At 56.9% G+C, this 27,667-nt stretch overlaps 1 protein-coding gene across 1 annotated transcript; it reads left to right on the top strand.

The window, feature by feature from the left end:
* The first annotated feature begins 795 nt into the window (after positions 1–795).
* On the top strand, positions 796–25,674 carry prcc (proline rich mitotic checkpoint control factor). Its single transcript, XM_041181741.1, has 7 exons — positions 796–1,197; positions 2,287–2,331; positions 9,193–9,768; positions 16,433–16,522; positions 19,152–19,295; positions 22,451–22,516; positions 25,526–25,674. Exons 1-7 carry the CDS (start codon positions 802–804, stop codon positions 25,610–25,612), a joined length of 1,404 nt encoding a protein of 467 aa, XP_041037675.1. The 5' UTR covers positions 796–801; the 3' UTR covers positions 25,613–25,674.
* The last annotated feature ends 1,993 nt before the right edge of the window (positions 25,675–27,667 follow it).

Below are 27,667 nucleotides of genomic sequence, written 5' to 3'. Positions count from 1 at the left end.
GCCAACCCCTAACCCAAACCCAATCCCTAACCGCAATCCTCAACCCTAACCCCAAACCCAATCCCTAACCCCAAATCCAATCCCCAATCCCTAAGCCCTAACCCAATCCCTAACCCCAAACCCAATCCCTAACCCCAAACCCAATCCCCAACCCCTAACCCAATCCCTAACCCCAAACCCAATCCCTAACCTCAAACCCAATCCCCAACCCCTAACCCAATCCCTAACCCCAAATCCAATCCCCAATCCCCAAACCCAATCCCTAACCCCAAACCCAATCCCTAACCTCAAACCCAATCCCCAACCCCTAACCCAATCCCTAACCCCAAATCCAATCCCCAATCCCCAAACCTTAACCTAACCCCTAACCTCAAACTCTAACCTCAAACCTCCAGTATCCCAGCATGCACTTAGAGCACATTCCTCCAGTATCCCGTCGTCTACTGGGAGCAAACACCTCCAGGTTCCCATCATCCATTGCGGGCACAGTCCTCCAGCTTCCCAGCATGCACTCTCCGAAGGAAGAAACAGTTCAGCATTATCAGATCCCAGTAAAATTCAGCAACACTGGCAGCTGCGAAAGTGGAGCTCCATTTTCAGTCAAATAAGAGAGCAGATCGGACAAGGTTTATGGGTTTTTCCCTTGCAGGCCAAGAACACAACTCCGATATCCCAGCATGCAACGGGCACCCAGTCATCTGCTAGGGCGCATGCGGGAGAGCTGGTCCTCCGGTATCCCAGGAGGCGCCGGAATCCCAGTCAGGCTGCGGAAGAACAGCAGCCTGAACTACAACTCCCAGGATGCCCGGGGAGGCGGGGACCTCCGGTATCCCAGCAAACGGCGGGCGGAGAGCCCTCCAGTATCCCGGCAGCCTCAGCTCACGGCACACGGGGGGACTACATTTCCCAGCAGGCCGCGGTGTTCTCGGGCCCTCAGTTCTCGCGGGGTTTACCCCCCTCCCCCTCCGCTTGACTCCCGGAGCCGGAGCCGCCGCCATGTCGCTGGTGGCTTACGGCAGCAGCAGCGGGAGTGAAGGAGGAGAGAGTGAGGGGGAGGGCGAGAGTGCGAGCGGCGAGACACCAGCCCGGAGGAGGCCGCAACAAGCCGGAGCCTTGGCCCTGAGCCTGGCCGGGGCCCGCGGCAAGAAGAGGAGCGGCGGAAACGAACCGGTCCAGATCCGAGTGCCCGAGCTCCAGGTGGGGTCCGGGGGGAGGGGGGCGCGTAGAGAGAGAGAGAGAGTGAGACAGTGGGGGGGGGAGGGGCCGTGGAGGGAGAGAGTGGGGGGGAGGGGCCACCGTGTAGGGGGGGAAGGGCCACCGAGAAGGGGGGAGGAGGGGCCACCGAGTGTGTCGGGGGGAGAGGAGGGGCCACCGAGTGTGTCGGGGGGAGAGGAGGGGCCACCGAGTGTGTGGGGGGGGGGGAGGAGGGGCCACCGAGTGTGTGGGGGGGGGGGGAGGGGGCCACCGAATAAGGGGGAGGAGGATCCAGTGAGTAGGGGCCAGTGAGTAGGGGGAGGAGGGGCCAGTGAGTAGGGGGAGGAGGGGCCAGTGAGTAGGGGGAGGAGGGGCCAGTGAGTAGGGGGAGGAGGGGCCAGTGAGTAGGGGGAGGAGGGGCCAGTGAGTAGGGGGAGGAGGGGCCAGTGAGTATGGGGAGGAGGGGCCAGTGAGTAGGGGGAGGAGGGGCCAGAGAGCATGGGGTGGGGGGGAGGAGGGGCCAGAGAGCATGGGGTGGGAGGGGCCGGGGAGGGAGAGAGTGAGTGCGGGGTTGGGGCCAGGGGGAGAGTGAGTGGCCGGGGGGCCGTTGGAGGAGAGTGTCTCTGGAGTGGGGGCTGGAACCCACATCCCCCTGACTGGGCGGCGAGCGAGAGAGAGATTCACTGAGGCACAGGGTAACGCTGTGTCCTTTCTGCTCGCAGCCTCTGTGATGCACTGTCCACTGGCGGGTCACTGATTATTTCCACCTTCACCCAGAGAGCGGGGAGAGTGCAGGACTCGCTCCCACGGGGAGCGGGGAGAATGTGGGACTCGCTCCCGCGGGGAGAGGTCGAGGTAAATCACAGAGATGGATTGGGGGGGGGTGGGGGAAGCTGGATAAACACACGAGGGAGAGAGGAATAGAAGGATATGTTGCTGAGGGGGGTGAGGGTGGAGCAGGAAAGCCAGGAGGGGCTGAATGGCCTGTTTCTGTGCTGTCCGCCCAGTGTGAATGTTATGGCGGAGTTTTATTTTGATGCTGATGTTGACCTGGGGCTAGGCCTTTGACTCTGATCCCTTTTTATATTTCAGTCGGACTCTGACGATGAGGAACCCGTTCAGAAGAGGACAAGCCAGGTGAGTGCTTTCGGGCACCAGGTGAGGGGTGGTGGTTGGGGTGCTAGCAGGCTTTGTCACTCTCTGAGATGTAGGAGACGCTGAAAATCCCACCTGAAAATCATCAGTCAAAGGATCCAGAATAGTGTGCGCTTGTCAAACCCAGTCAGATTTTACGAATGGGAATTTGGGGAGCCTCTAGATCGAAGGTCCATCTGAGTTCACCATTAACCGAGAAGGGTGGTGTTCTGGACTCGTCTTTATCAATGCGTCTAAAGCAGACCCAGCCACGAGGTGAGGTCACCCCCCCTCCAGCGGTGGAGAGTGGTGCGATTCACACATCCCAGGTCACTTGTTCCTCCTGGACTGCGCTATGCTCACCCACACGTCAGCTCTCCAATTACTTGTAGACTGAACCCCAAAACGTTGACATCAAAAGACCTATTGCAGACGGAGGTATCAGGGTTCAGCAAACTTACAATGGCTACGTTTTATTCCTCCTCTCCCCCCTCTGGTTCTCTTACCGATTGTCTTCAATCTGTATCCCCTCTGGTTACCGACCCTCCTGCCCAGTGGATACAGTTTCTCCAGACCCCCTTCCTGATTTTGAACACCTTGATTCAATCTCCCCCTTAACCTTTTGCGTTCTAAGGAGAACAATCCCAGCCTCTCCAGATGAGCTGAAGTTTTTCATAACTGGCACCGTTCTGGATAAATCTCCTCTGCACCCTCTCCAAGGCCTTGATGTCCTTCCGAAAAAGTGTGCGGCCTGGAACTGGAAGCTACTGCAGCTGGGGCCTAACCAGCAATCTTCCCTCTTAAGCTGTGCATGGCCACGCACAGTCTGCTCCACTTTTAAGATAGCACGCACCCAGGCACGTTGAACAGGCCGGACATGACGTTTTTTAAAAAAAAAAAATTGAGTTTGTTGCTAACTGTTAGAACCCAGAAAGTCAGGTGATGAAGGATAGAACTGGAGCCCATCTTTGCACACTTTCGTAAGCATTTATTTGCAGAGACGCACTTTACAAACATGCACCTCCTGACCCACCAACCACCATTTCAGTCTGTTCCTAGGGGCACAAGTGAATCCCTGTTAATTCCCACCACCTGCACGCAATTCATACAGAATTAATATATAATGTGCGGACTCCCTTCTATTGAAAATTAAAGTTAATATGCGCAATTAAAATTTTAAAACAAGTTAAATAAAAATCCTCCATATTCCGTGCAAAATTTTACATTGCAAGGCGCCCTCTCCTCTGGGACTCTGAACTGGTTTTTACACGAGCATTTCTGTTTGTAGAACAATCGGATTGTTGATGGCTTGTGTTTACCCTTTCAAAACGAGAGGTTTCCTTTCTCTCCAGCATTTGTTTCAAGCCAGTAAGGTTCATCTGCGTTTGAAACAAAAATTGCTGGGAAAACTCAGCACCTGTGTCTGACAGCACCTGTGGGGAGGAAGACAGAGAACTGCTCTGAAGGAGAGCCATCTGGACTCGAAACGTTAACCCTGTCTTCCCCTCCACAGGTGCTGTCAGACCCGCTGAGTTTTTCCAGCTATTTTTGTCTTTGTCTCAGATTTCCAGCTTCTGCAGAATTTGGCTTTAATCTACATTTGGTTTCCCCCTCACGCTTTTTGCAGTGCGTATGCATTAGAGCACAATGAATGATTATGGGCATAACATCCAACGGCTGTGCTAGCTTCAGTACACCCGTTTCACAGAATCTCGCTTAAGATATTTGATAAGTAGAATCCCATAATCGCTACCTCTGCAACAGCCGGTGTTTCAGCAGCTAAAGTATTATTAACTGCCCTTTTCAGTTTCCCAAGCTGAAGGACAGTATTTCCATGCAGGATATTATGAACCCAGCTGTGCCTGGAATGCCCTTTGGGAAGATTAACATGTGAAGCATCGCTAAAACTGACTGGTTTCATGTTCTTTGGGCCGCCTAACTACTCGTTTATCCAGATTTAACTTACGTAATGTTTTATTTGCCCTCAAAATATCCTTTTCGGGTGTTCTGCATAGTGTGTAAGGCCAATACATCAAAGATAGCACCTGACCTAGTCTGAGTGCACAACCGGTTCGAGTGATCAATCAAGCTCCACAATTGCTCTGTGCCTTCAGGAACACTCCTCCCTGTAGGAATGTGGCGCGCACTCGTGAATACATGGCAAAAGGGAGAATCCACTCCAATGTCCCTATCACCCAGTCTCTCTTCAAAGCAACTTGCTCCACATATTGTTGGAAGTACGAGCTCTAGCCAGTACTGCACAGTTAAAGGAGTCTGCTACATGTTTGCCTGTTTGCTTCGAGCCGTTCACCGCTTCATGATACTTGGAACCGCACCTCAAGCACCTACTGACTGATCCGTGGGTGTTTCTGGGACTCATTGGCCAATTATTGTCTGCCGTCTGCTGCAATAGCCGGATCTGCTAAAGGTGCTTTCTCCGTCTTGAATCCCTCCATTGAATTAACGCTCGCTTCGAGTGCGCCTCTTGCGAAATCTGGCGCTCAATGGCTCATTCAGTCTGCGTATCACCCCGGAACGCCCTGTCGTTTCCCGAGAGGCTAAAGGAAATGACTGCTTTCCCCAGGTTTCTCACAATGGGGCGAACGTCTGATGCGACAGGGTTTCCCTCTCTGAGGACTGAGCACCAGGGGCCTGTCCAAAGGGGAGACGACTTAGCATTTTAAACGCTGGCATCAATCCTGCAATCCCCAGGTTGAATTGTCGAACTTGTACACAATCTGTTTAAGTCCATGATATAATTCTCCCATGGAATGGCTATCTGTTTGCCAAAATCTATCCACGTCAGGCCATGCCTCAGAGCCGTTTAACAGATCGATTTTTCTAGTAAATTTCACCCAAGAACCTTAATAGGTACAATCCTTCATTGGTATCCAGTTCACAAAATCCTTTACTTCGGCTCTTACGTCTCTCAGGAGGCGATAACGCCAAGGCTATACCTGGGTTCCTCTTTATCCGGAATATAACCAGCGTTCTCTCACCCAGTGCCGCCTTCCACTGGTCACATGGTTCAGACCGCGGGGACATCTGAGGTTAATCGTATCCCGACGGCTTACACTTTCTGTCTTTTCATTTTCCACAATGGCTGTGAGGATGAGAGTTTAAAATCCATTTTTAGCTCCCGATCTTCGCCTTTCATCCTCTGCGACCACGTTCTATTCCAGAAAGCCAGTTGAAGGGTGGAACTGGAGCCAATATTTACACACTTGGCTTTAGTATTTATTTGCAGAGTTGCACATGACAAGCTTGCAGCTCCTAACCTAACAATCACAGTTTGCCTGCTCCTATCGATAGCAGCCAAAGTTCCCGATGAACACAGTGAACACGGTAAACGTTAAAGGATGGGTTACAAGGTTTAATGATCAGGGATTTGACGTGGTGTGAGGCAGTCGCGCGAGAGCTGCAGTTAAGTCGATGGACCCCTGGCCGCCTGTAGTTTCTGCGGCCCGGAGGAGACCCCCGTTTCGCGTCGGTGTAGGATGCATCACGAGGTTATGGCCCCTCTCCCGTCGCCTGAAGGGGCTGCTGCTGAATTCCTGTCTTCGCTCCAGTCCCGCGCTCCTGATCTATGGCCACCCGGCGGGGAGAGGGGCGGGCGGACTGGGTCACTTCTTCCTGGGACTGGGCATGGCCCGAGGGTAGCCCCCCCAGCAGGCTTGGGCAGCGGTAGCGGGTGGTACCCACCGGAAGGCTTGGGACTTTGGAGACCGGTGGGCCCCGGGGGTGTCTGGGTGGGTGGGGCATCGTCTTAATTTGAATAATTGAGTTTCCTTTCAAGTTGTAATTAGTCTTTTAGTTCCCTTTTCAAAAGGTCCTGAGCTACTCTTTGTTATCAAGCTTCTCATTGAATTAAAGAGGTGTAGAGGGTTAGTGTAAATGTTGTCATCTTTGGTAGCTATCTTTATTCTTCCACGGGGCATGGTCATGATTGGCAAGGCCAGTATTTGTTGCCCATCCCTATTTGCCCCTCGGACTGTGTCTCTCCCGGCCACATTCAGAGGGCAGTTGAGCGTCGACCACCTCACTGTGGGCCTGGAGTCACGTGTAGTCCGGACCCCTCCCCCTTAAAGGACATCAGTGAGCTGGATGGCTGGTGGTCTTGGTCACCGTGACTGAGACTCGCTTTATATTCCAGATGTTGGTTGATTGGACTTAAATTCCGCCAGCTGCCGGGGTGGGTGGGATTTGAGGCCGTTTCCCCCAGGGCGTTAACCGGAGCCTCTGGATTGCTTGTTCAGCGGTGGTACCGCTACACCAGCCGGGGCGGGGAGGGAGGAGGAAGCCCCTAGTGAACACGCTACCCGGGCCTGGCCATCGAGGGGTCTCGCCCGACCAAACTGGCAGCTCCTCTTCCGCGGCTGAGTGGACGGCCGGGTGTCCCTGGAGAGGGAGGGGGGGTGTGCGGGTGTCCCTGGCGAGGGGGGGGGGGGGGGGGGGGGGGGGGGGGGGGGGGGGGGGGGGGGGGGGGGGGGGGGGGGGGGGGGGTGTCCCTGGCGAGGGGGAGGGCGGGTGTCCACCAGCGCTGTTCGAGACCTCCCTGTTCTGGGTGGGCACCGCCGGGGGTCTGGGGGTGCTTTATCGACCCCCCCCCCGCCCCCATCACATTCCGATTGAATGTTTGCGAGCCTCCGTTCAGTGTTGTATTTGCAATTTCCCTTTAAGGGGCTGCTCTTTACTTCAGGCCTGATTTTAATTTAGTCCTTTTGTCGATGACCCAGCGAGACGCGCCTCCCTCCTCCCCACCTACGCTGCTGGTATTTGTACCGTGTGTTCCTGCCGTTCCTGCTCGATGTCCGTGTTTCACTCCTCCCGCCCCCCCTCCCCCACCCCCCTCTGCTTGTGTCAAAGTCCGTGTTTCACCCCTTCCCACCCCCCTCCCTGCTTGTGTTGAGGTCCGTGTTTGACTCCTTCCCCCTCTCTCTGCTTGTGTTGAGGTCCGTGTTTGACTCCTTCCCCCTCTCTCTGCTTGTGTTGAGGTCCGTGTTTGACTCCTTCCCCCTCTCTCTGCTTGTGTTGAGGTCCGTGTTTGACTCCTTCCCCCTCTCTCTCTGCTTGTGTCAAAGTCCGTGTTTGACTCCTTCCCTCTCTCTCTGCTTGTGTTGAGGTCTGTGTTTGACTCCTTCCCCGTCTCTCTCTGCTTGTGCTGAGGTCTGTGTTTCACTCCTTCCCCCTCTCTCTCTGCTTGTGTAGAGGTCTGTATTTCACTCCTGCCCTCTCTCTCTGCTTGTGTTGAGGTCCGTGTTTCACTCCTTTCCCCCCCCCCACCCAGCTTGTGTTGAGGTCCATGTTTCACTCCCCCCTTCTCTCTCTGCTTGTGTTGAGGTCCGTGTTTCACTCCCCTCCTCTCTCTCTGCTTGTGTTGAGGTCTGTGTTTCACTCCTCTCCCCCCCCCCCCCCCACTGCTTGTGTTGAGGTCCGTGTTTCACTCCTTCCCCCCCTGCTTGTGTTGAGGTCTGTGTTTCACTCCTTCCCCCCTCTCTCTCTGCTTGTGTTGAGGTCCGTGTTTCACTCCTTCCCCCCTCTCTCTCTGCTTGTGTTGAGGTCCGTGTTTCACTCCTTCCCTCCACTCTCTGCTTGTGTTGAGGTCTGTGTTTCACTCCTTCCCCCCTCTCTCTCTGCTTGTGTTGAGGTCCGTGTTTCACTCCTTCCCTGCACTCTCTGCTTGTGTTGAGGTCCGTGTTTCACTCCTTCCCTCCACTCTCTGCTTGTGTTGAGGTCCGTGTTTCACTCCTTCCCTCCACTCTCTGCTTGTGTTGAGGTCTGTGTTTCACTCCTTCCCTCCACTCTCTGCTTGTGTTGAGGTCTGTGTTTCACCCCTTCCCCCCTCTCTCTCTGCTTGTGTTGAGGTCCGTGTTTCACTCCTTCCCTCCACTCTCTGCTTGTGTTGAGGTCTGTGTTTCACTCCTTCCCTCCACTCTCTGCTTGTGTTGAGGTCTGTGTTTCACTCCTTCCCCCCTCTCTCTCTGCTTGTGTTGAGGTCCGTGTTTCACTCCTTCCCTCCACTCTCTGCTTGTGTTGAGGTCTGTGTTTCACTCCTTCCCTCCACTCTCTGCTTGTGTTGAGGTCTGTGTTTCACTCCTTCCCCCCTCTCTGCTTGTGTTGAGGTCCGTGTTTCACTCCTTCCCTCCACTCTCTGCTTGTGTTGAGGTCCGTGTTTCACTCCTTCCCTCCACTCTCTGCTTGTGTTGAGGTCTGTGTTTCACCCCTTCCCCCCTCTCTCTCTGCTTGTGTTGAGGTCCGTGTTTCACTCCTTCCCTCCACTCTCTGCTTGTGTTGAGGTCCGTGTTTCACTCCTTCCCTCCACTCTCTGCTTGTGTTGAGGTCTGTGTTTCACTCCTTCCCTCCACTCTGCTTGTGTTGAGGTCTGTGTTTCATCCCTTCCCCCCTCTCTCTCTGCTTGTGTTGAGGTCCGTGTTTCACTCCTTCCCTCCACTCTCTGCTTGTGTTGAGGTCTGTGTTTCACTCCTTCCCTCCACTCTCTGCTTGTGTTGAGGTCTGTGTTTCACTCCTTCCCCCCTCTCTCTCTGCTTGTGTTGAGGTCCATGTTTCACTCCTTCCCTCCACTCTCTGCTTGTGTTGAGGTCTGTGTTTCACTCCTTCCCTCCACTCTCTGCTTGTGTTGAGGTCTGTGTTTCACTCCTTCCCCCCTCTCTCTCTGCTTGTGTTGAGGTCCGTGTTTCACTCCTTCTCTCCACTCTCTGCTTGTGTTGAGGTCCGTGTTTCACTCCTTCCCTCCACTCTCTGCTTGTGTTGAGGTCTGTGTTTCACCCCTTCCCCCCTCTCTCTCTGCTTGTGTTGAGGTCTGTGTTTCACTCCCCCCTTCTCTCTCTGCTTGTGTTTTGTTAGAGTGCAGGCTCTGGTACCGGCCTGTCTGCCCTGCTTCCACAGCCCAGGAACCTGACTCTGAAGGAGACCAACCGTCCGCTGCTGCCCTACTCCTTCACCAAGAAGACGGCCGGGAGAGGGTCCGGCCAGCCCAGAGCGGCCCAGCGAGCCACCGTCACGACCACCCCCTCGCCGTCGGCCATCAAGGCCGCCTCCAAGAACGCCGCCAAGCAGCTGGCCAAGCACATCATGAATGAAGAGGCCCCGGGCGAGGAGGTCAGCTTCTTCTCCCTCTCCGACCCGGAGCAGCCGCCGCCGCCCGGCGCCAGGACTCCCGCCTTCGCCGGGGAGAGCCCGCTGCCCGCCCTCCCCCAGGTGCCCGCCCCGGCCCCCGGCCTCCCCGGCGAGGGGGGCGAGGCCCCCCCGGACCCCCTGAACCCCGCCGACGCCCCCCTGGAGTTCAACAGGAGCGCCCCCTCGGCCAGCGACGGCGGCTTCCCAGCGGCCAGCGGCTCCCCCACCAACCCCGGGCCCGAGTTCGGCAATCAGTACGTGGACTACAACGCACAGGGGACGGAGCAGAGCGAGTATTACCAGGTCAGTGCCGGCGGCGCTCCCTGTTCGTGCCTTTCCGCTCTTAACTTCACCGGGTGTCACCTCGGTAAACGTACAGAGTCCGTACGTGGCGCAGTCGCCCTCTGTCAAGTCCCCACTCCGGAGACTGGAGCCCCATAATCCATGCCAACGCTCCCAGTGCCAGTTCTCGGAGGTGCGGCGCTGAGGGAGCGCCGCACTGTCGGAGGGTCAGCGCTAAGGGAGCGCCGCACTGTCGGAGGGGCAGTACTGAGGGAGCGCCTCACTGTCGGAGGGGCAGTACTGAGGGAGAGCCGCACTGTCGGAGGGTCAGTGCTCAGGGAGAGCCGCACTGTCGGAGGGTCAGTGCTGAGGGAGCGCCGCACTGTCGGAGGGTCAGTACCGAGGGAGTGCCACACTGTCGGAGGGTCAGTACTGAGGGAGCGTCGCACTGTCGGAGGGTCAGTACTGAGGGAGTGCCGCACTGTCGGAGGGTCAGTGCTGAGGGAGAGCTGCACTGTCGGAGGGTCAGTACTGAGGGAGAGCTGCACTGTCGGAGGGTCAGTACTGAGGGAGTGCCGCACTGTCGGAGGGTCAGTACTGAGGGAGTGCCGCACTGTCGGAGGGTCAGTACTGAGGGAGCGCCGCACTGTCGGAGGGTCAGTGCTGAGGGAGCGCCGCACTGTCGGAGGGTCAGTACTGAGGGAGTGCCGCACTGTCGGAGGGTCAGTGCTGAGGGAGTGCCGCACTGTCGGAGGGTCAGTGCTGAGGGAGCGCCGCACTGTCGGAGGGTCAGTACTGAGGGAGTGCCGCACTGTCGGAGGGTCAGTACTGAGGGAGCGCCGCACTGTCGGAGGGTCAGTACTGAGGGAGAGCTGCACTGTCAGAGGGTCAGTACTGAGGGAGTGCTGCACTGTCGGAGGGTCAGTACTGAGGGAGCGCCGCACTGTCGGAGGGTCAGTACTGAGGGAGCGCCGCACTGTCGGAGGGTCAGTACTGAGGGAGAGCTGCACTGTCGGAGGGTCAGTACTGAGGGAGCGCCGCACTGTCGGAGGGTCAGTACTGAGGGAGTGCCGCACTGTCGGAGGGTCAGTACTGAGGGAGAGCTGCAGTGTAGGAGAGGCTATGTTTCGGGTACGATATTAAGCCAAAGCTCCCTCTGTTGGGTGTAAAAGATTCCACAGCCACTACTGGAAGAGGAGCTGGTGGGGGGAGTCCTCCCTGGTGTCCAGGGGCTCAATATTTATCCTTCAATCGACATCACTATAAACAGATAATCTGGGTCATTAATAAATGGCTGTTTGTGGGAGCTCGCTGTTTCCACTGGTGGTGGTGGTGGGGGGGAGAGTCCAGAACAAGGGGGCAGGACCTTAACATTCGAGCCAGGTCATTCAGTGGTGATGTCAAGAAGCACTTCTTCACAGACAGGGGCGTGGAAATCTGGAACTCTCTCCCCCTCCCCCACCAAAACATCTGTCCTGGCTGGGAGGGTCAATTGGAAATGGCAAAATGGAGGTGGATAGATTTTAATTGGGTATGGGGGGGGGTTAAGGGTAATGCAACCACGGTGGGTAGATGGAGTTACAGATAGGTTGTGGTCTGATTGAATGGCCGGACAGCATTGAGGGGCTGAATGGCCTTCCTGTTCCCATGTTCCTTCCCAAAGAACATAAGAAATAGGGGCAGGAATAGACCATTCAGCCCATCGAGCCTGCTCCGCCATTCAACACGATAATGGCTGATCTAGGGTGGGGGGTGGGGCTTCGACTCCACTTTCCCGCCCGCCCCCTCTGGGGAAGGACGTCTTTGCCCCCCACTGGGGTCTCAGCCCTTGCGCCGCTCGCTCTTTGTGGAATGTGTCGGGGATTTCGAGCAAGCCCCCCCCCCCCGACCGGGTGAAGATGTGGGTAGGCGAGGCGAGGGTTGGCTGGGCGGTTGGTAGCGGGGACCTTAGCTGGAAGCTGCAGGAAGACCTCGATGGGCCGGGGAGGTGGACGGAGCGATGGGAAATGGAATTCCAGGCGGGGGAAGCGTGAGGCCCTGCGTTTGGGGCAGGGCCAGCAAGGGAAGGGAACGGACAATAATGCTGAGAGGGGTAGAGGAACAGAGCGACCTTGGAGCGCACGTCCACAGATCCCCACAGGCAGCTGGAGACGGAAGTGAGGAAGAGGAAACAGGATGCTTTCCTCGTTGGCTGAACCCCCTAGCGTACAAGAGCTCGGAGGCTGTGTGGGGACCGTGTAAAACCCGAGCTGCTCCACAGCTGGGAGCGCTGCATACAGTTATAGGAAGGAAGTGATCTCCCAAGAGGTGGGGGGAGTGGGGAGACAGAGGAGATTCGAGTCGTGAGTTGCCTGGATTGAAGAATTTTAGACTCAGGAGGCTGAGGGGAGTTTGAATCTCAGTGTATACAATTATGAGGGACCCCCCCCCCCCCCACCGATGGAGTGGATAGGGAGGGTCCTCCCTGAGCGGAGGGGTGTGTAACCAGGGCACAGTAAGCGATGGAAGGGTTAGACGGGAGTTGTCATTTTCTGTGTCACCCAGCGGGTGGTGAAGGGTCTGGACCTCACCCCCTCGAAAGGGGGATAGAGGCAGAAAGCCCCATAGTGTAAGTGGCTTTGCCCTCGGAGTACGGTGACCCACAGGGTCACAGACCAAGAGCTGCAAAGTAGGACGAATGGCCTTTGGCAGCGCCGGATCGGTTAACCCTTTCTGTTCAGGACGGTCAACTGCTGCACAGCCCCTGGTCGGTGGTGCAGAAGGGCTGTTAGTTTGTATTTGGAAGGGGGGTTGCCTAAGGGTAAGGGAGCATATGTACCAGTAGGTGCTGAAATAGGAAAGAGGCAATGGCCATCCTGAGAACAGCGGCCACGTCTAAAGCCCTGCTCGGTTCACTGGCGCAGTCACTGGCACAAGGCCCGTGACATATCGCTGATGCCCGCTATCTCTTTTATTTATTCTTTCACGGGGGTGTGGGTGAGACCAGCCCTTGTTACCCGTCCCTAATTGCCCCTTGAGCCCTGAGGGTCTGGCTCGGCCATTTCAGAGGTGGGGTTCAGTTTAAGAGTCGACCACGTGGGCTGTGGGGGTCTGGAGCCACGTGTAGGCCAGACCGGGTAAGGAGGGCAGATTTCCCTCCCTAAAGGGGGCATTAGTGACCCAGATGGGGGTTTTTATGACAATCGATGATGGTCGTCATGGTCACCGTCACTGAGACTTGCTTTATATTCCCAGATTTATTCATCGAATTTAAATTCCACCAGCGGCCGGGGTGGGATTTGAACACGGGTCCCAGGACGTTAACCTGGGCCTCTGGGTTACTAGTCTAGTGACATTACCACTGAGCCACCGTCTACCCCATTTGATCCGCACATGCCCAGACTGGTACCTCAGTGACAGGGTGCGGACAGGTGGTCCTCTATTTCTCAACTGACCCGTGCGCTGTTGGAAAAACCGCCCCGCCCTCTCGCGACGAGCTTTTATGTTCTCCTCCGGCCGCTGGACCGTGCAGCGTGAGCTGCCCTGGCGCACCTCGCGGAGAAATCTCATTGACGCAGTTATTACCAGCCCAGGGATGGGGAGGGCGCTCAGGGGAGTGTTGTTCCTCTCTTCCCCCTCCCGGGAGTCAGGAGGCCGGGGGTTCGGACCCCCACTCCAGGCGCTTTGAGCTTGCAATCCCGGCTGAGGGAGGTCTTCCCAGCCGGGATCGCTGCACAGCGATTTGTGGTGGGGTGGTGGGTGTGGGGTTGGGGGGGGTGGGGATAGTGATGCCAGCTGATTTTTTGCTACCTGAGCCGCAGTTCTTGCAGTGGCTTGTGAAAGGCGCTAGGTGAATGTAAACTTTCCGTTCTCAACTGGAAGCCCACCCACCCGGGGAAGGGGAGGGGATGGGGGGGTGGTCTCGGACAGTAATGATGCCCCTCCTAGCCCGGTTAGGGGGGGGTATTGACGCTTGTAGCTTCTCAGTCGCTGCCCCAGGTGAGCCCAGCAGCCAATGGGACTGGGCCTCTGGAGGTCTAGAAGAATGAGAGGTGATCTCATTGAAGCAGACGGAATTCCTACAGGACATCAGCAGGGGAGATGCAGGAAGGATGTCCCCCCACCCCCCCCCCGGCCTGCGGGAGGGGGGTGGCGTCGGCGGCGTTCCAGAGCCAGGGAACACCGCATAAGAGGTTGGCCATCTTGGACCGAGATGAGGAATTTCTTCCCTTGCAGGGGAGCGGGAGTGGGGCTGGTGAATCTTTGGAATTCTCTACCCCGGAGGGCTGGGGAGGCACCGACATCCGAGTATGTCCAGGACAGGGATCGAGTTCTAGATATTAGGCACGTGGGGATAGCGTGGGGGAAATTGGCGTTGAGGTGGGAGATCGGCCGCCATCTGGTTGGAATGGCGGAGCGAGTTCGACGGGCCGAGTGGCCTACTCCTCCTGTTCCAGTACGACCCACGTGACACCGCGCCAGACTCCCGGGCCCTTATTCGCCATCGCCAAGTGCCCCCTGACCTCATTGTTAGCAACATCGTAGGTGCAGGGCAAACAAATGAGACAGACTTGCATTTCTGTGGCGCCTTTCTCCACCTCAGGATGTCCCAAGGTGCTTCACAGCCAACGGAGTTCTCCTTTTTGTTTGAAGTGTGGTCACTGTTGTAATGTAGGAGGCACGACAACCAATTTGCGCACAGCGATATTCCACAAAATTGATATGATAACGACCCAGATCATCTGTTCTAGTGATGTAGGCGGATGGATAAATATTGGGCCCCAGGATTCCAGGGAGAACTCTACCCACCATCGCCTCACCACACCCCAGTCCCCACTCCCAAAACCACCACCATCACCCCACCCCCCTCCACCCTCCCACTCTTCTTCCGATAGTAGCTGTCAACCCACCTGTGGGGGCAGATGGGGCCTCTGTTTTTAATGCCTCACCCAAAAGACGGCACCTCTGACAGTGCGGCACCCTCCCCCCCCCCCACCCCACTCCTCCAGCACTGGTTGAATTCTTGTGCTCAAGGCTCCTGGGCGGGACTCGAACCCTCGGAGGCGAGTGTGAGCTGCCATACTCGCTCATGGTTAACTCATTTCACCAACGCCAGGGCGGAGCATTGATTCAGAGACCCAGTCCCCCTGCGCTGTCTAAACTGGCGCTGGACAGCCGAACCCTAGCTTCGGTACCAGTTTGGGGTGTTTGACCGTGCCCTCCCTATTCCTTCAAAATTGACCACGACAAACTGAGCGAAACCGGTCTGTTTACCAGGACACAATCGCCTCTGCTTCTCTCTCCCACCCCCCCCCCACAACACACACCATTTGCCCAATAATTGATTGTTTGACCCACAGTAGGAGTGCCGTAACTAACCTGTACCTTTAGCCAGCATTGCCGCCCCCTCCCATCGCTCTCCAGTGACCCTCAGCTGGCGAGTTCACGGGCGACCGTGGCATGAGAGCGGGGGGCTCGAGTGCCCGCTCTCGGACAAGAAGCATCCCTGACTCCCTGGGGAAGCAGCGGTCGCTCTGCGGAGGTCAAAGGTGCTTGCCCCTGCTGTACGCCAGTAGCTGGTGTCTTCGGGGGAGGCGAGCTGAAGTTATAGACAGGGTTACATTCTCTGTAGTGAGCGATCGCTTTTCGAATTCACTAGCTGAAGGAATGAAGTGTGAAACTTTTTCTGTAACAAGTGGCTAAAAGCATTATTGACTAAGCACTATTTTCTTTTGGGGGCAACTACAAAGAGGAATGTTCCCCTTTTATACTTCGCACCCATCACGCATTCCACGGAATGATGGTCCTTATATCGAGCAGTCCACGGTTGGAACCAGCTTCCAATGGGTTCACGTTTCCCTGAGTAGTAACTCTGAGTGACCGCCTCCAGGTGTTTTCTTTTGGTTTTTGGAAAGTTTCCTAAATCCACCACCAGCCATAGAGCCTGTCCCAATGAAACCCCCCCCCACCTCTGGCTATGTCAGGATGAATCTCTCAGAATCCTTAGATGGCTGTGGGATGCGTCTCTTCAATGAGAGACTGTCTCTTCCCGTACCCTGCCCCAGCATCTTGGTGTGGTAGCTCGCAAAACCAAACACCTCCTCTCTCTCTCTCTGCTGACCACCCGATGGCTGCTCTGTCTGTCTGTGATGTCCGTTGACTTGTAGGGAAGCCTGTAACCCGATCGCAAAAATGGCTTCCTGTGCCCACTTCCCCATGCAATTAACATTAACCTTGCAACCAGGTAGAAACGCTGGTGAGCTATTCTTGACCCCCAACTCCCTTACATCCTGGAAGTAAATGGACAGTTCACAACGCAACTGTTTACAACCCAGTACCAACAACATCTTTCTGGGACTTTGGGAGACTCTGACTCTATTCATTTTATGCTCAGTGGCTACTGCCATTGACTCCAAGTATAAATATCTCACACCTTCTTCTTAGTAAAACAGTCGAAGACTTCTTTTGATTTCTGACAATCAAACCACCCAGGCTTGCTATCGGACACACAAACCACACCACCCCGCCCCCCCAACCAAGTCACTTTATCCTAAATTTAAACCTATGTCCCAAAACTTTGTAACCTTTTAAACCTCATCGTTGGAATAGCGGAGGGACACCTGGCTTCCTTCTATCTGTGGTGATCAGGGCAACCGTTATCTGTTTGTGTGCTGACTGCGCTGCTAAGTGTGCCCTCTCTTTGCAGGATTATTACAGTAGTTACTACCAGGAGCCAGACCCTGCCCTCGCACCAGCACCGGAAGAGGAATTGAACACTTTCATGAATGACGAGGCAGTAAGTGTGGAAAGAGGCAATTGGGCCTACGGTTCAAAAGGAGACATTGGCAGGGCTGTGGGGAGAGACTGGGCGGTGGGGGACTGATCAGGTAGCTCTTTCAAGCAGCCAACGCAGACACGATGGAGCGAGTGAGGAGAAGGGACTCGCCACCGAGACAGCCCGTGGCAGGGAGGGAGTGGACCGAATGGCCTGTGCTGTAATATTGGATGGTTCTTGAACTCGGAACAGTATAGACTCGGGGGTCAGTCTGTTACCCTGCCTGCTGTTTGTTGGCTCAGAGCCCGAGGAGGAGGGGTGGGGGGGGGAAAGAAAATAAACCAGAGGCAGAAGAGGCTCTTTGTAAGGCAGCTGGTTCCCACAGAAGCTGCCGGTGCCCCCTCGACACTGCCTCACTGAGGGAGCAGGTGGAGTGAGCAGAGCGTGTCAAACGTTCACAGCGGCCTTGGCTGCAGACAGCCTAGTGCTGGCACTCTGCGTTTTGAACTGCTGCCTTTTCTCAATTGCTAGCAGAAAGCAAGGCCTGAGAGATGACAACGTAGGAGCAGGAGTGGGCCATTCGGTCCCTCGAGCCTGCTCCAACATTTAGTAAGATCGTGGCTGGCCTGAAAGTAACCTCGAATTTGCATCCCATCTACCCCCGATAACCCGACCACACGATGGCTGCTCTGGCTGTCTGTGATATCCATTGACTTGTAGGGAAGCCTGTAACCTGATGGCAAAAATGGCTTCCTGTGCCCTCTTCCCCATGCAATTAACATTAACCTTGCAACCAGGTAGAAAGGCTGGTGAGCTATTCTTGACCCCCCCCCAACTCCCTTACATCCTAGAAGTAAATGGATTCCCTATCTCTGCACTCCCACCGCCCCCCCCCCCCCCCCCCCCCCCCCCCCCCCCCTGTTTACCGAAAGTCCATCCTGTTCTGCCTTAAAAATATTCAACGGCTCCGCTTCCACCACCTTTTCAGGAAGAGAGTTCCATAGACTCACCATTGCCTTATCCCCATTTTAACCGGGTGACCCCTTATTTTTAAACAGTGACGGTGATCATCATTTGGCCAGTCTTCCCCCGTGCAGTGACCCTACCAAGTCCCTGTGTCAGGGTTCGTTCCAGCTCATTACCACTCGCCGCATAAAAAAAGTTCTCCCTCGCGCCCTCTCCCCGTATCTCTTGCCCAAAGTCTTAAATCTGTGTCTCCCCTCCCACCTCATCCTCGCCCTACGTCTCTCATCAAACCTCCCCTCAGCCTCCAACGATCCCAGCTCCCTGGTCTGGCTGCTGGGCCCGAGCCTCCGGAACGGGACTGGAACACACAGCATTTCGATTTGGAAGGTGAGGGAACTGACCCCGCCTTGCTGCACAAAAAGCTAAACACTGATGAGGATGCTGGAATTAAAAACAGAAAAGGCTGGAAATACTCAGCAGCTCAGGCAGCGTCTGTGGAGAGAGAGAGAGAAACGGAGTCAACATGCAGGGTGGCTGACCTTTCACCGGGACTGACTCTGCGGAGGGTCAGCACAGCGAGGTGTTTCTGGCAGGATCGGTCCCCAGCGTCAGGCTGGTCTGGGACCGGACGTGATGTTCCGAGGTCAGCGACGATCAAGGCTAAATTGTCAGCCGATTTAATTCACTTATGGGGCGTGGTCATCACTGGCCGGGCCCAGCGTTTATTGCCCGTCCCTGATTGCCCCCTTGAGAAGGTGGTGGGTGAGAAGCGGGGAGAATGTGGGACTCGTTCCCGCGGGGAGAATGTGGGACTCGCTCCCACGGGGAGTGGGGAGAATGTGGGACTCGCTTCCACGGGGAGCGGGGAGAATGTGGGACTCGCTCCCGCGGGGAGCAAGGAGAATGTGGGCTCGCTCCCGCGGGGAGTGGGTAGAATGTAGGACTCGCTCCCGTGGGGAGCGGGGAGAATGCGGGACTCACTCCCGTGGGGAGCGGGGAGAATGCGGGACTTGCTCCCTCGGGGAGAATGCGGGACTCGCTCCCTCGGGGAGAATGCGGGACTCGCCCCCGTGGGGAGAATGCGGGACTCGCTCCCACAGGGAGTGGGGAGAATGTGGGACTCGCTGCTGCGGGGAGTGGGGAGAATGTGGGACTCGCTCCCATGGGGAGTGGGGAGAATGTGGGACTCGCTCCCACGGGGAGCGGGCAGATTGTGGGACTCACTCCCGCGGCGAGTGGGGAGAATGTGGGACTTGCTCTCACTGGGAGTGGGGTGAACGTGGGACTCACTCCCACAGGGAGTAGGGAGAATGTGGGACTCGCTCCCACGGGGAATTTTCGAGGTGAATCGCGGAAATGGATTGAAGGGGGGAGGAAGCTGGATAAACACACGAGGGCGAGAGGAATAGAAGGATATGGGGATGGTGGGAGAGAGGGAGAGGGGGTGGGAGGAGGCTCGTGTGGGACAGAAACATCAGCACGGAGCAGAGGAGCCGAGTGGCCTGTGTCTGTGCCGTGCAGATTGTGTAGTTCCCTTCAGTATGAAAACGTGACTGGAGCAAGGGCAAGAGAGGTGAACCTATCATGCCCAACCCCCCACTCTCCTGGAATGAGCTGAGAGTGTTATCTTGTGTGTTCCTATGCCAGAGGAGGGTTTGACTTACTGCTGTTCGTCTCTTTCCAGTTCAAAAGGCTCCAAGGGAAAAGAAATCACAGCAAGGAAGAAGTCAGTTTTGTCGAGATCAAAGGAGATGACCAGCTGAGTGGGTCACAGCAGTGGCTCATGAAATCCTTGTCTGAGGAGAAAGACATGAAATCGTTCAGTAAGGTAAAGTGAGCATGGGACTACCTGACCTACCACCAACCTGCATTTACATGGCGCCTTGAACGCAGCAAACCATCCCCTGGGTGCCTCACAGGTCTGATATCAGACAGAATCTGACCCTGAGCCATGTGAGGGGACGTTCAGGACAGACAGTCAAATAGGTCGGTTTTAAGGAGGGTTTTAAAGGAGGAGAGAGAGAGAGAGAGAGAGAGATGGGAGGGAATTCCAGAAGTTAGACCCCCAGGCAGCTGAAGGCATGGCCGCCAATGGTGGAGCGACGGGAATCGGGGGATGGGCAAGAGGCCAGAATTGGAGGAGCGCAGAGATCTCGGAGGGTTGTTGGGGCTGGAGGAGGTTACAGAGATAGGGAGGGGTGTAGAAGTTGTAGGAGTTTACAGAGAAAGGGAGGGGGTGTAGTGACTGGAGGAGGTGACAGAGATAGGCAGGGTCATAGGGGCTGGAGGAGGTGACAGTGATAGGGAGGGGTGTAGGGGCTGGAGGAGGTTACAGAGATGGGGAAGGGGTGTAGGGACTGGAGGAGGTGACAGAGATAGGCAGGGTCATAGGGGCTGGAGGAGGTGACAGAGATAGGGAGGGGTGTAGGGGCTGGAGGAGGTTACAGAAATAGGGAGGGGTGTAGTGGCTAGAGGGGGTTACATAGATAGGGAGGGGCATAGGGGCTGGAGTCGGTTATGGAGATAGGGAGGGGTGTAGGGGCTGGAGGAGGTTACAGAGATAGGGAGGGGTGTAGGGGCTGGAGGAGGTTACAGAGATAGGGAGGGGTTGAGGTCCAGGGAGGGATTTGAAATGGAGAATTTGAAACTGGGGGTGTTCCTGGACTGCGTTGTGGGTCAGCGAGCACATGGGGTGATGGCTGAGTGGGACTCGGTGTGAGTTAGGGTGCGGAGCAGGGGAGTTTTGGATGGGCTGCAGTTTGTGTGAGGGTGGGAGATGGGAGACCGGCCAAGAGACTAGGTGAATTTCGAGGTAACAAGTGTTGGGGCAGGACGCTAATATCACTGGAGTGAAAATCCAGACGACGTGAGTCGCAAACCCTCTGTGGCACTTTGAGAATCGGAATTGGGTTTGAAAAACCCCCATCAGGCTCTTTGACGTTGCCTCGGGGAAGGGAACGTGCCATTGTCACCCGCTCTGGGCGAGTACCCGCCTCCAGTCGCCCACCGAGCCGGCTCGGCTCTTACCCCGCTCTCTGCAGCCTCCTGGCTCGCCACTCGGGTTGTGCCAGGCGGGTCTGAGTGTGCGTCTCTGCGCCACTGCCTGCTCGGAGCAGCGAGCGCCAGCTTGAGCAGGCGGTGCCCGCGTTCCCCGGGATTAACTTCCTGTCGGAGAGCCGGATTGGGGTCGAGCCAGTTTGACTGGGGCTGGGCAGGCCCGGTGTCGGGGGAGGGGGGGGGTGGGGGGGGGGGTGGTGCTGTAACTGGACCCCGTACTCGCCCCTGTGTCAGGAGGGGAGTGTGCGGGGAGTGTGCGAAAGGGCCTGGTTCGAATCGGCTGTGCTCCTGACCCCGGACACCTGAATAGGCCTCGGGGAGCCTTCGAACAGATCGTGGCGGCTCAGCTGAGGTGGGAGCGAGAGAGATACCCGGAGAGAGGTGGGTGGGGAAGTCCCCCCCCAAACCTCCCCATTACACTCCACACCAAAAGAATCCTCCAGACCCTAAGAAGACCAACTTGCGTTTCTCTTGTGCCTTTCACCACCCCAGGATGTCCCAGACCCTTTCTCGGCCAATGAGGTCCCTTTGGAGCGTAGCTGCTGTTGTCATGTAGCTGGGAAACATAGCAGCCATTTTGTGCACAGCAAGACCCCACAAACAGCAACGTGTCAATGACACAGATGGTCAGTGGGTTTATTGTTTTTGAGTGAGCTTGGTTGAGGGATAAATGTTGTCCCAAGGACATCAGGGAGACCCTCCACCCCTCTGCCCTTCTTCCTGTAGCGGCCATGGGACCTTAGACACCCACCCAGGAGGGCAGACGTTGGTTTAACACCTCGTCCCGAGAGAGGGGGCTTTAACTTGTCAGATTTAGCTCTCGCTGGGTTTGCTGCTGTTCCTGTTATGTCCCAGTGATGTGGGCGGCCCTGGGGCTGACCCTTGCAGCGATGCATTGCGCACCCGTCTCCAGCCGGGACATGGGGGTGGGGAACTGAAGACAGCGCAAGGGGTCCTCACAGATGCCGGTTATCTTGCAGGCCCGGGGGTATTGCAGCAGCCCCCTCGCTCATTGTCCGTGCGGCTGCTTGCTGCAAGAGCGAGAATCCTTGTGATTGTTTGCTCTGTTCCACGTTCTCCCCCCCCTTCTCCCCCTCCCCTTCTCCCCCCCCTTCTCCCCCTCCCCTTCTCCCCCCCCTTCTTCTCCCCCTCCCCTTCTCCCCCTCCCCTTCTCCCCCTCCCCTTCTCCCCCTCCCCTTCTCCCCCTCCCCTTCTCCCCCTCCCCTTCTCCCTACCCTTCTCCCCCCCCTTCTCCCCCCCCTTCTCCCCCCACTTCTCCCCCCCTTCTCCCCCACTTCTCCCCCCCTTCTCCCCCCCTTCTCCCCCCCCTCTCCCCCCCGTCTCCCCCCCTCTTCCCCACCTTCTCCCCCCCTTCTCCCCCCTTCTCCCCCTCCCCTTCTCCCCCTCCCCTTCTCCCCCTCCCCTTCTCCCCCTCCCCTTCTCCCCCTCCCCTTCTCCCCCTCCCCTTCTGCCCCCTCCGCCCCTTCTGCCCCCTCCGCCCCTTCTGCCCCCTCCGCCCCTTCTCCCCCCTCCGCCCCTTCTGCCCCCTCCCCCCTTTCTTTCCCCCCTTCTCCCTCTTTCTCCCCAAGAAATTGTCTGTGGATTGAGTGAGGACGATGAAGTCACAGAGACGGGGATACAGATCACACAGACTGTAACTGGTACCCCTCCAGCTGGGCACAGAGGGCAACTGTTGAGCAAGGGGGTTTGGACAGGGCTGGAGCGGGGTCTGTTCAAGGTGCCGCTTGCTATTCTTGCCCAGCCAATGTTAGTCAAACGCACACTTCTGAATAATGTAGCTTTAGACTTGGGACAGCGCTCTCTGCGATGAATAATTCTTCACCGTGCATCTCTTCGGCTTAACCTGAGCCCCACGGAGGCTCGGCCATTCCTGGTGATTTCTCACTCTGTTTTGTGTTCCTATAGAAACGAGGTGAACAGCCGACAAGCCAACAGAGGCGCAAGCATCAGATTACCTACCTGATCCACCAGGTGAGTGGCGCACAGTGTTCCAGAGTGGGGGGTGTTACTGAAACCCTGTGCCCACAGCACACGGTGGAGCAGCCGTGTACAAACCCATGTTAGCAGCGGCGAATTCTCCGTCTGGTTGGGGGGGGTGTGGGCGGGTTACAGCCCTGCCCTTTAACCTCCATCTAGAGGATTAGCACTCGGAGCAGGGGCTGAAACCCCCCCACCCTGGGCTGGCGCAGTTCTGAAGTACCTGAAGGGAAGAGATGGTTCCTGTCTGCTCGGCTCACTGATACAGGGGAGTTCAGGAGTCTCTGGAGCCACGTCCACCAGCTCACCTTCGGCACAGCCTCAGCATTCCCCCCCCCCCCACCAACCCCACAGTCCAGTCTGTCAGCCGCTGCCCCCCTCCAAGACACCAGGAGCACATACAACAGCCCTTGCCTCCACTCTCCAAGGCCCCCAAGTACTCGCCTCTGGAACGCTGCATTCGGATGTGCAGGACCTTGGCCAGAACCCCATCGGGGCTAACCAGGTTCAGTTCCGGGACCGCCAACCCCCCCCCCACCCCCGCACCCCCACACCTCAGGAAGGATATAGCTGCCCTTGGAGCGGGGGGAGGATGCAGCACAGATTCACCAGGACCACCCCGGGGCTGAAAGGGTTAAATCCCAAGGACAGGTCACACACAGACTCGGCTTGTATTCCCTCGAGTGTGGAAGATGAAGGGGGGATCGAATCGAGGGGTTTAAGATGATTAAAGGATTCGATGGGGTCGATGGAGAGAAACTGTTTCCTCTGGTGGGGGTGGGGAGTCCAGAACAAGGGGGGGACAGAACCTTCAAATTGGAGCCAGGCCCGTTCAGGGGTGATGTCAGGAAGCACTTCACACACACACACACACACACACACACACACACACACACACAGACACTCTCTCTCACACACACACACACACACACACACACACACACACACACAGACAGACAGACACACACACACACAGACACACACACAGACAGACACACACACACAGACAGACACACACACACAGACAGACACACACACACAGACAGACACACAGACAGACACACAGACAGACACACAGACAGACACACAGACAGACACACAGACAGACACACAGACAGACACACACAGACACACACAGACACACACACACACACACACAGACACACACAGACACACACAGACGCACACAGACACAGACACACACAGACACAGACACACACAGACACAGACACACACAGACACACACACACACAGACACACACACACACAGACACACACACACAAACACGCACTCTCACACACAAACACACACACACACACAGACACACTCACACAGACACACACACACACACTCTCACACAGACACACACACACACACACACACACACACACACACACTCTGTCTCTCTCTCACACACACACACGTAATCACACACGTAATCACACACACACACACACACACACACACACACAGGGGAGCGGGAATCTGGAACTCTCTCCCCCCCACACCCCCAAAAACACTCGTGGCTGGGAGGGGGGGTCAGCTGGAAATTTCCAAACACAGGTGGATAGATTTTAGCTGGGTCAGAGGATTAAGGGTTACGGAATCAAAGTGGATAGATGGAGTTGATACCGATCAGCCTCGATCTGACTGAATGGAGGGACAGGCTGGAGAGGGGCTGAATGGCCTCCTGTTCCTACTCTCTCTGTGAGACAGCAGTTAGCGGGGCCCTCCTGATCCAGTCTGGTGTATTGACACTTCCAGTGGCGGGCGGGGGGGGGGCTTGCCTCTGTATTGAGACAAGTTAGCCCAGTTCCTGCCAGTGTCGGGGTGTGAGCCTTGAGCCTCGGGGAGTGTTCCCTCAGCCCCGTGAGTTCCCATGCCCACTCGCATTGGCCTCTGCGCCTGCTGCAGACATCGGGGCTTCTCCAGGGCACTTCCCAGAACTTCCATTCCATTTAAGGCAGAGAGGATGCGGAGTGGTGCTTGGAAGTGGGTTGGGGGAGTGTACGAAGTGAGGTTGATGTGTGACCCCCCCCCTTCCTTGTCGGAACCGTGTTGTGTTGGTTTAGGGGTGGGGGTGGGGCAAGAGGGAGGTGTTCTGTCTAAGGCTCTGTTTCTTCACTTGCTAACCCCTGCACCCACACACACACACACACACACACACACACACACACACACACACAGTGAGCATCACCGCGCCACCATGAAGACCACCGATTTCCACCCCTGCGTCACCACCAGATTCGACCCACCTCAGCTCATCGGCTGTGGAAACCCTCATCCCCGCCTTCAGTCCCTCCAAACTCGACTATTCCGACGGTCCCCCGGCTGTTCTCCCACATCCTACCCTCCGGAATCTCCACCTCATCCCAAACTCTGCTGTCCCCGTGTCCGAACTCACACCCAGTCCCCGTTCACCCATCACCCCCTGTGCTCGCTGACCCACACTGGCTCCCGGTCCGGCAACACCTCCATTTTCAAATTTTCACCCTCGTTTGCAGATCTCTGTGTGGGCTCTCTCTCGCCCACCCTCCCCCTCGCCCGCTCTCGCCCACCCTCCCCCTTGCCCGCTCTCGCCCACCCACCCCTCGCCCGCTCTCGCCCACCCTCCCCCTCGCCCGCTCTCGCCCGCCCGTCCTCCCCCTCGCTCTCGCTCACAGTCGGTGCCTCTCTCTCCTGCCCTAGGCTCGCTCCTTCAGTTTCTTCCCCTTTACGATGCTCCTTGAACCAACCCCTTTAACTGGGCACATGTCCCTGACAGCTAATGTGGCTCGGGGTCCGATTTTCCCTGATGATGCTGCTGTGGGGGGTGGGGGGAGGGGGGGTGGGGGGCGGTGGGGGTGCTGTGGGGGGGCAGTGATGTGGGAGTTACGCTGTGAAAGGCCAACATGAACATGCAATTGTCTTTCCAGGGCTGAGGGAGCCACTCCCTGTGTGGGGCTGGGTCTCCCAGTTTGCTCTGGAGAATAACGCTTTATCCATCTTTCTTTGTTCTCAAGGCCAAAGAGCGGGAGCTGGAGTTGAAGAACGCGTGGTCCGATAACCGCCTGACCAAACGCCAGACCCAGGCGAAATATGGCTTCTGAGGCACAGAGACATCGGCCAGCGCCCTGTGGTGTTGGGGGACCGGAGAGTCGGCGGCGGTGGTTGGGGGGGTGGGTGGGGGTGGGGTGCGGGGATGGGGAGGGGGAGGTGGGGCGGGGGAAGAGGATAGGGGCACATTGAGAGATTTTGTGGGGTGGGGGTGCGGGGTGGGGTCGAGATGCGGAAGGAGCCTCAGCCCTCGTGTCCTTGGCTGGGTCGGTGGGGGGGGGGGGGGGTGGGGGATGGGGAGGTACCAACAGGATGGCCGACCATCGATAACACCAGGGACTGACCCGTCTCCCCACTTGGCAGTGGCGTCCCAGGGACTGTTTAATTGTAAAGTTCTACTTGGTGTGTATGTATGTGTGTGTGTGTGTGTGTTTTTTTTTAATTAACCAGTGGGCAGGGTTGGACATGTGTTTTCTATGTTTCAGGCAGCTGCATTATGGGGGACATGGCTGCCATGGTAACAGTGCTCAGCATGGCCATCTGAAATTGTACAGTCGTAATATTTGTATAAAGATCATTACTGGAGGAACCGTGAGCTTTAGTTCAGGTGTCATTACAAGCTTATCAGTGGCCAGCCTTCGTCCTTGTGAGTTTATTTCTTGTGAGTCTTATGTTTGAACAAAGAGAGGGGTTGAGGGGGGCGGGGGGCGGAAATAATGACTCGCTCTGGAAGTGCTGAAAGTACGGATTGTCACACTGGTTCCCGGGCTCCCGGCCCCCGCCTCTCGGACTGGTTTGCATTACGTCCTGTGGGTAGGCTCTCAGCCCAGGGGAAGGCTGCTCGTCCGGCCCTGCCTGCGTCGACTCTTTGAAAGGTCCATCCAATTCGCCCCGCTCCCACTCCCCCCACCACCCCCCCTTCCCCCCCCCCCCACCCTCCCCACCCCACCCTGCTCTGCCCCCCCCACCCCCCAACCATATCCCTGCCAATCTTTCCCCTTCCAGTATTTATCCGATTCCCCCCACCTTTTGAAAGTTCCTATTGAATCTGCTTCCACCGCCCTTTCAGGCAGCGCCTTCCAGATCACAACAACTCGCTGTGTAAATAAAAACAAATTCTCCTCATCTCCCCCTCTGGTTCCCTTCCCGATTCTCTTCAATCTGTGTCCCCTCTGGTTACCGACCCTCCTGCCCAGTGGGAACAGTTTCTCCTTATTTACTCTGTCCGAACCCCCACTTCCTGATTTTGAACGTCTCGATTCAATCTCCCCCTTAACCTTCTCCGCTCTGAGGAGAACAATCCCAGCTTCTCCCAGCCTCTCCACATGAACTGAAGTCTCCTCATCCCTGGTCCCACTCGGAGTCATTCTCCCTCTGCTCCCTCTCCGAGGTTGAGCTGTCAATGCAGGTTCCTCCCGGCAGCTTTGGGCCCGGTGCTGCCCCCTTGCTGGGAGTTGGCGTGCTGCGTCCTGCGGCTCGGTGCCTTCGGCAGAGAGGGGCTGCTCCTTCCTCGCCGGGCCTGAGGCTGGAGAAGATGGAAGCATCGGCGGTGGTGGTGGGGGGGTGGGGGGGGGGGGGTGGGGGGAGAATGGATATAAGGATACAGCCGGAGGCGGGGTTGGAATTGCGACTGCCAGTCAAAGTGGCGAGCCCCTCTCGCCTGTAACTGGCCGACGTGTGTAGCGCGAGCCTGGGAAATTAGCCATGCCTGTTAATCATGCTCGTTGCACCTCGGAGCCGTGAGTCAGACATGGGCTGGTGGCAAGCGTGGTGCTATTGTGAGCCAAAGCGTTCCTGTTGAGGCCAGAGGCACGCTCAAAAGGGGGCGAGCAAAAGAGGGAATTTGGGGCATTTTACGGACGGCCATTGATCACCCCCCCTAAAATGGCTGGACCGCTCGTCACCCGGTACCGATCGCCAGATTACCTCCGGACTGTTTGCCCGCTCGCAGACCGCGGCTCCAGAGATAGGGAGGGGGGGCCGAGGGCCATGGAGGGAGCTGAGAACGAGGATGAGAATTTTAAAAGGGGGGCTGCTGCCTCACCGGAGGCCGGTGCAAGTCCAACGGGGCGTGTCTGGGGGGGTGAACGGGACTCGGTGTGAGTTAG

This window comes from Carcharodon carcharias, assembly GCF_017639515.1.
Source record: "Carcharodon carcharias isolate sCarCar2 chromosome 36 unlocalized genomic scaffold, sCarCar2.pri SUPER_36_unloc_2, whole genome shotgun sequence".
NCBI classification, from domain to species: Eukaryota; Metazoa; Chordata; class Chondrichthyes; order Lamniformes; family Lamnidae; genus Carcharodon; species Carcharodon carcharias.
The sequence above is the reverse complement of the archived record's forward strand: the minus strand, read 5'-3'. Positions and strand labels throughout refer to the sequence as shown.

Coding starts and splice junctions, on each gene's coding strand:
- prcc (XM_041181741.1), top strand. CDS start 802: ATGCCCGGGGAGGCGGGGACCTCCGGTATCCCAGCAAACGGCGGGCGG. Junction 2,332..9,192: donor TTCAGAAGAGGACAAGCCAG/GTGAGTGCTTTC, acceptor GTGTTTTGTTAG/AGTGCAGGCTCTGGTACCGG. Junction 9,769..16,432: donor AGCAGAGCGAGTATTACCAG/GTCAGTGCCGGC, acceptor CTCTCTTTGCAG/GATTATTACAGTAGTTACTA.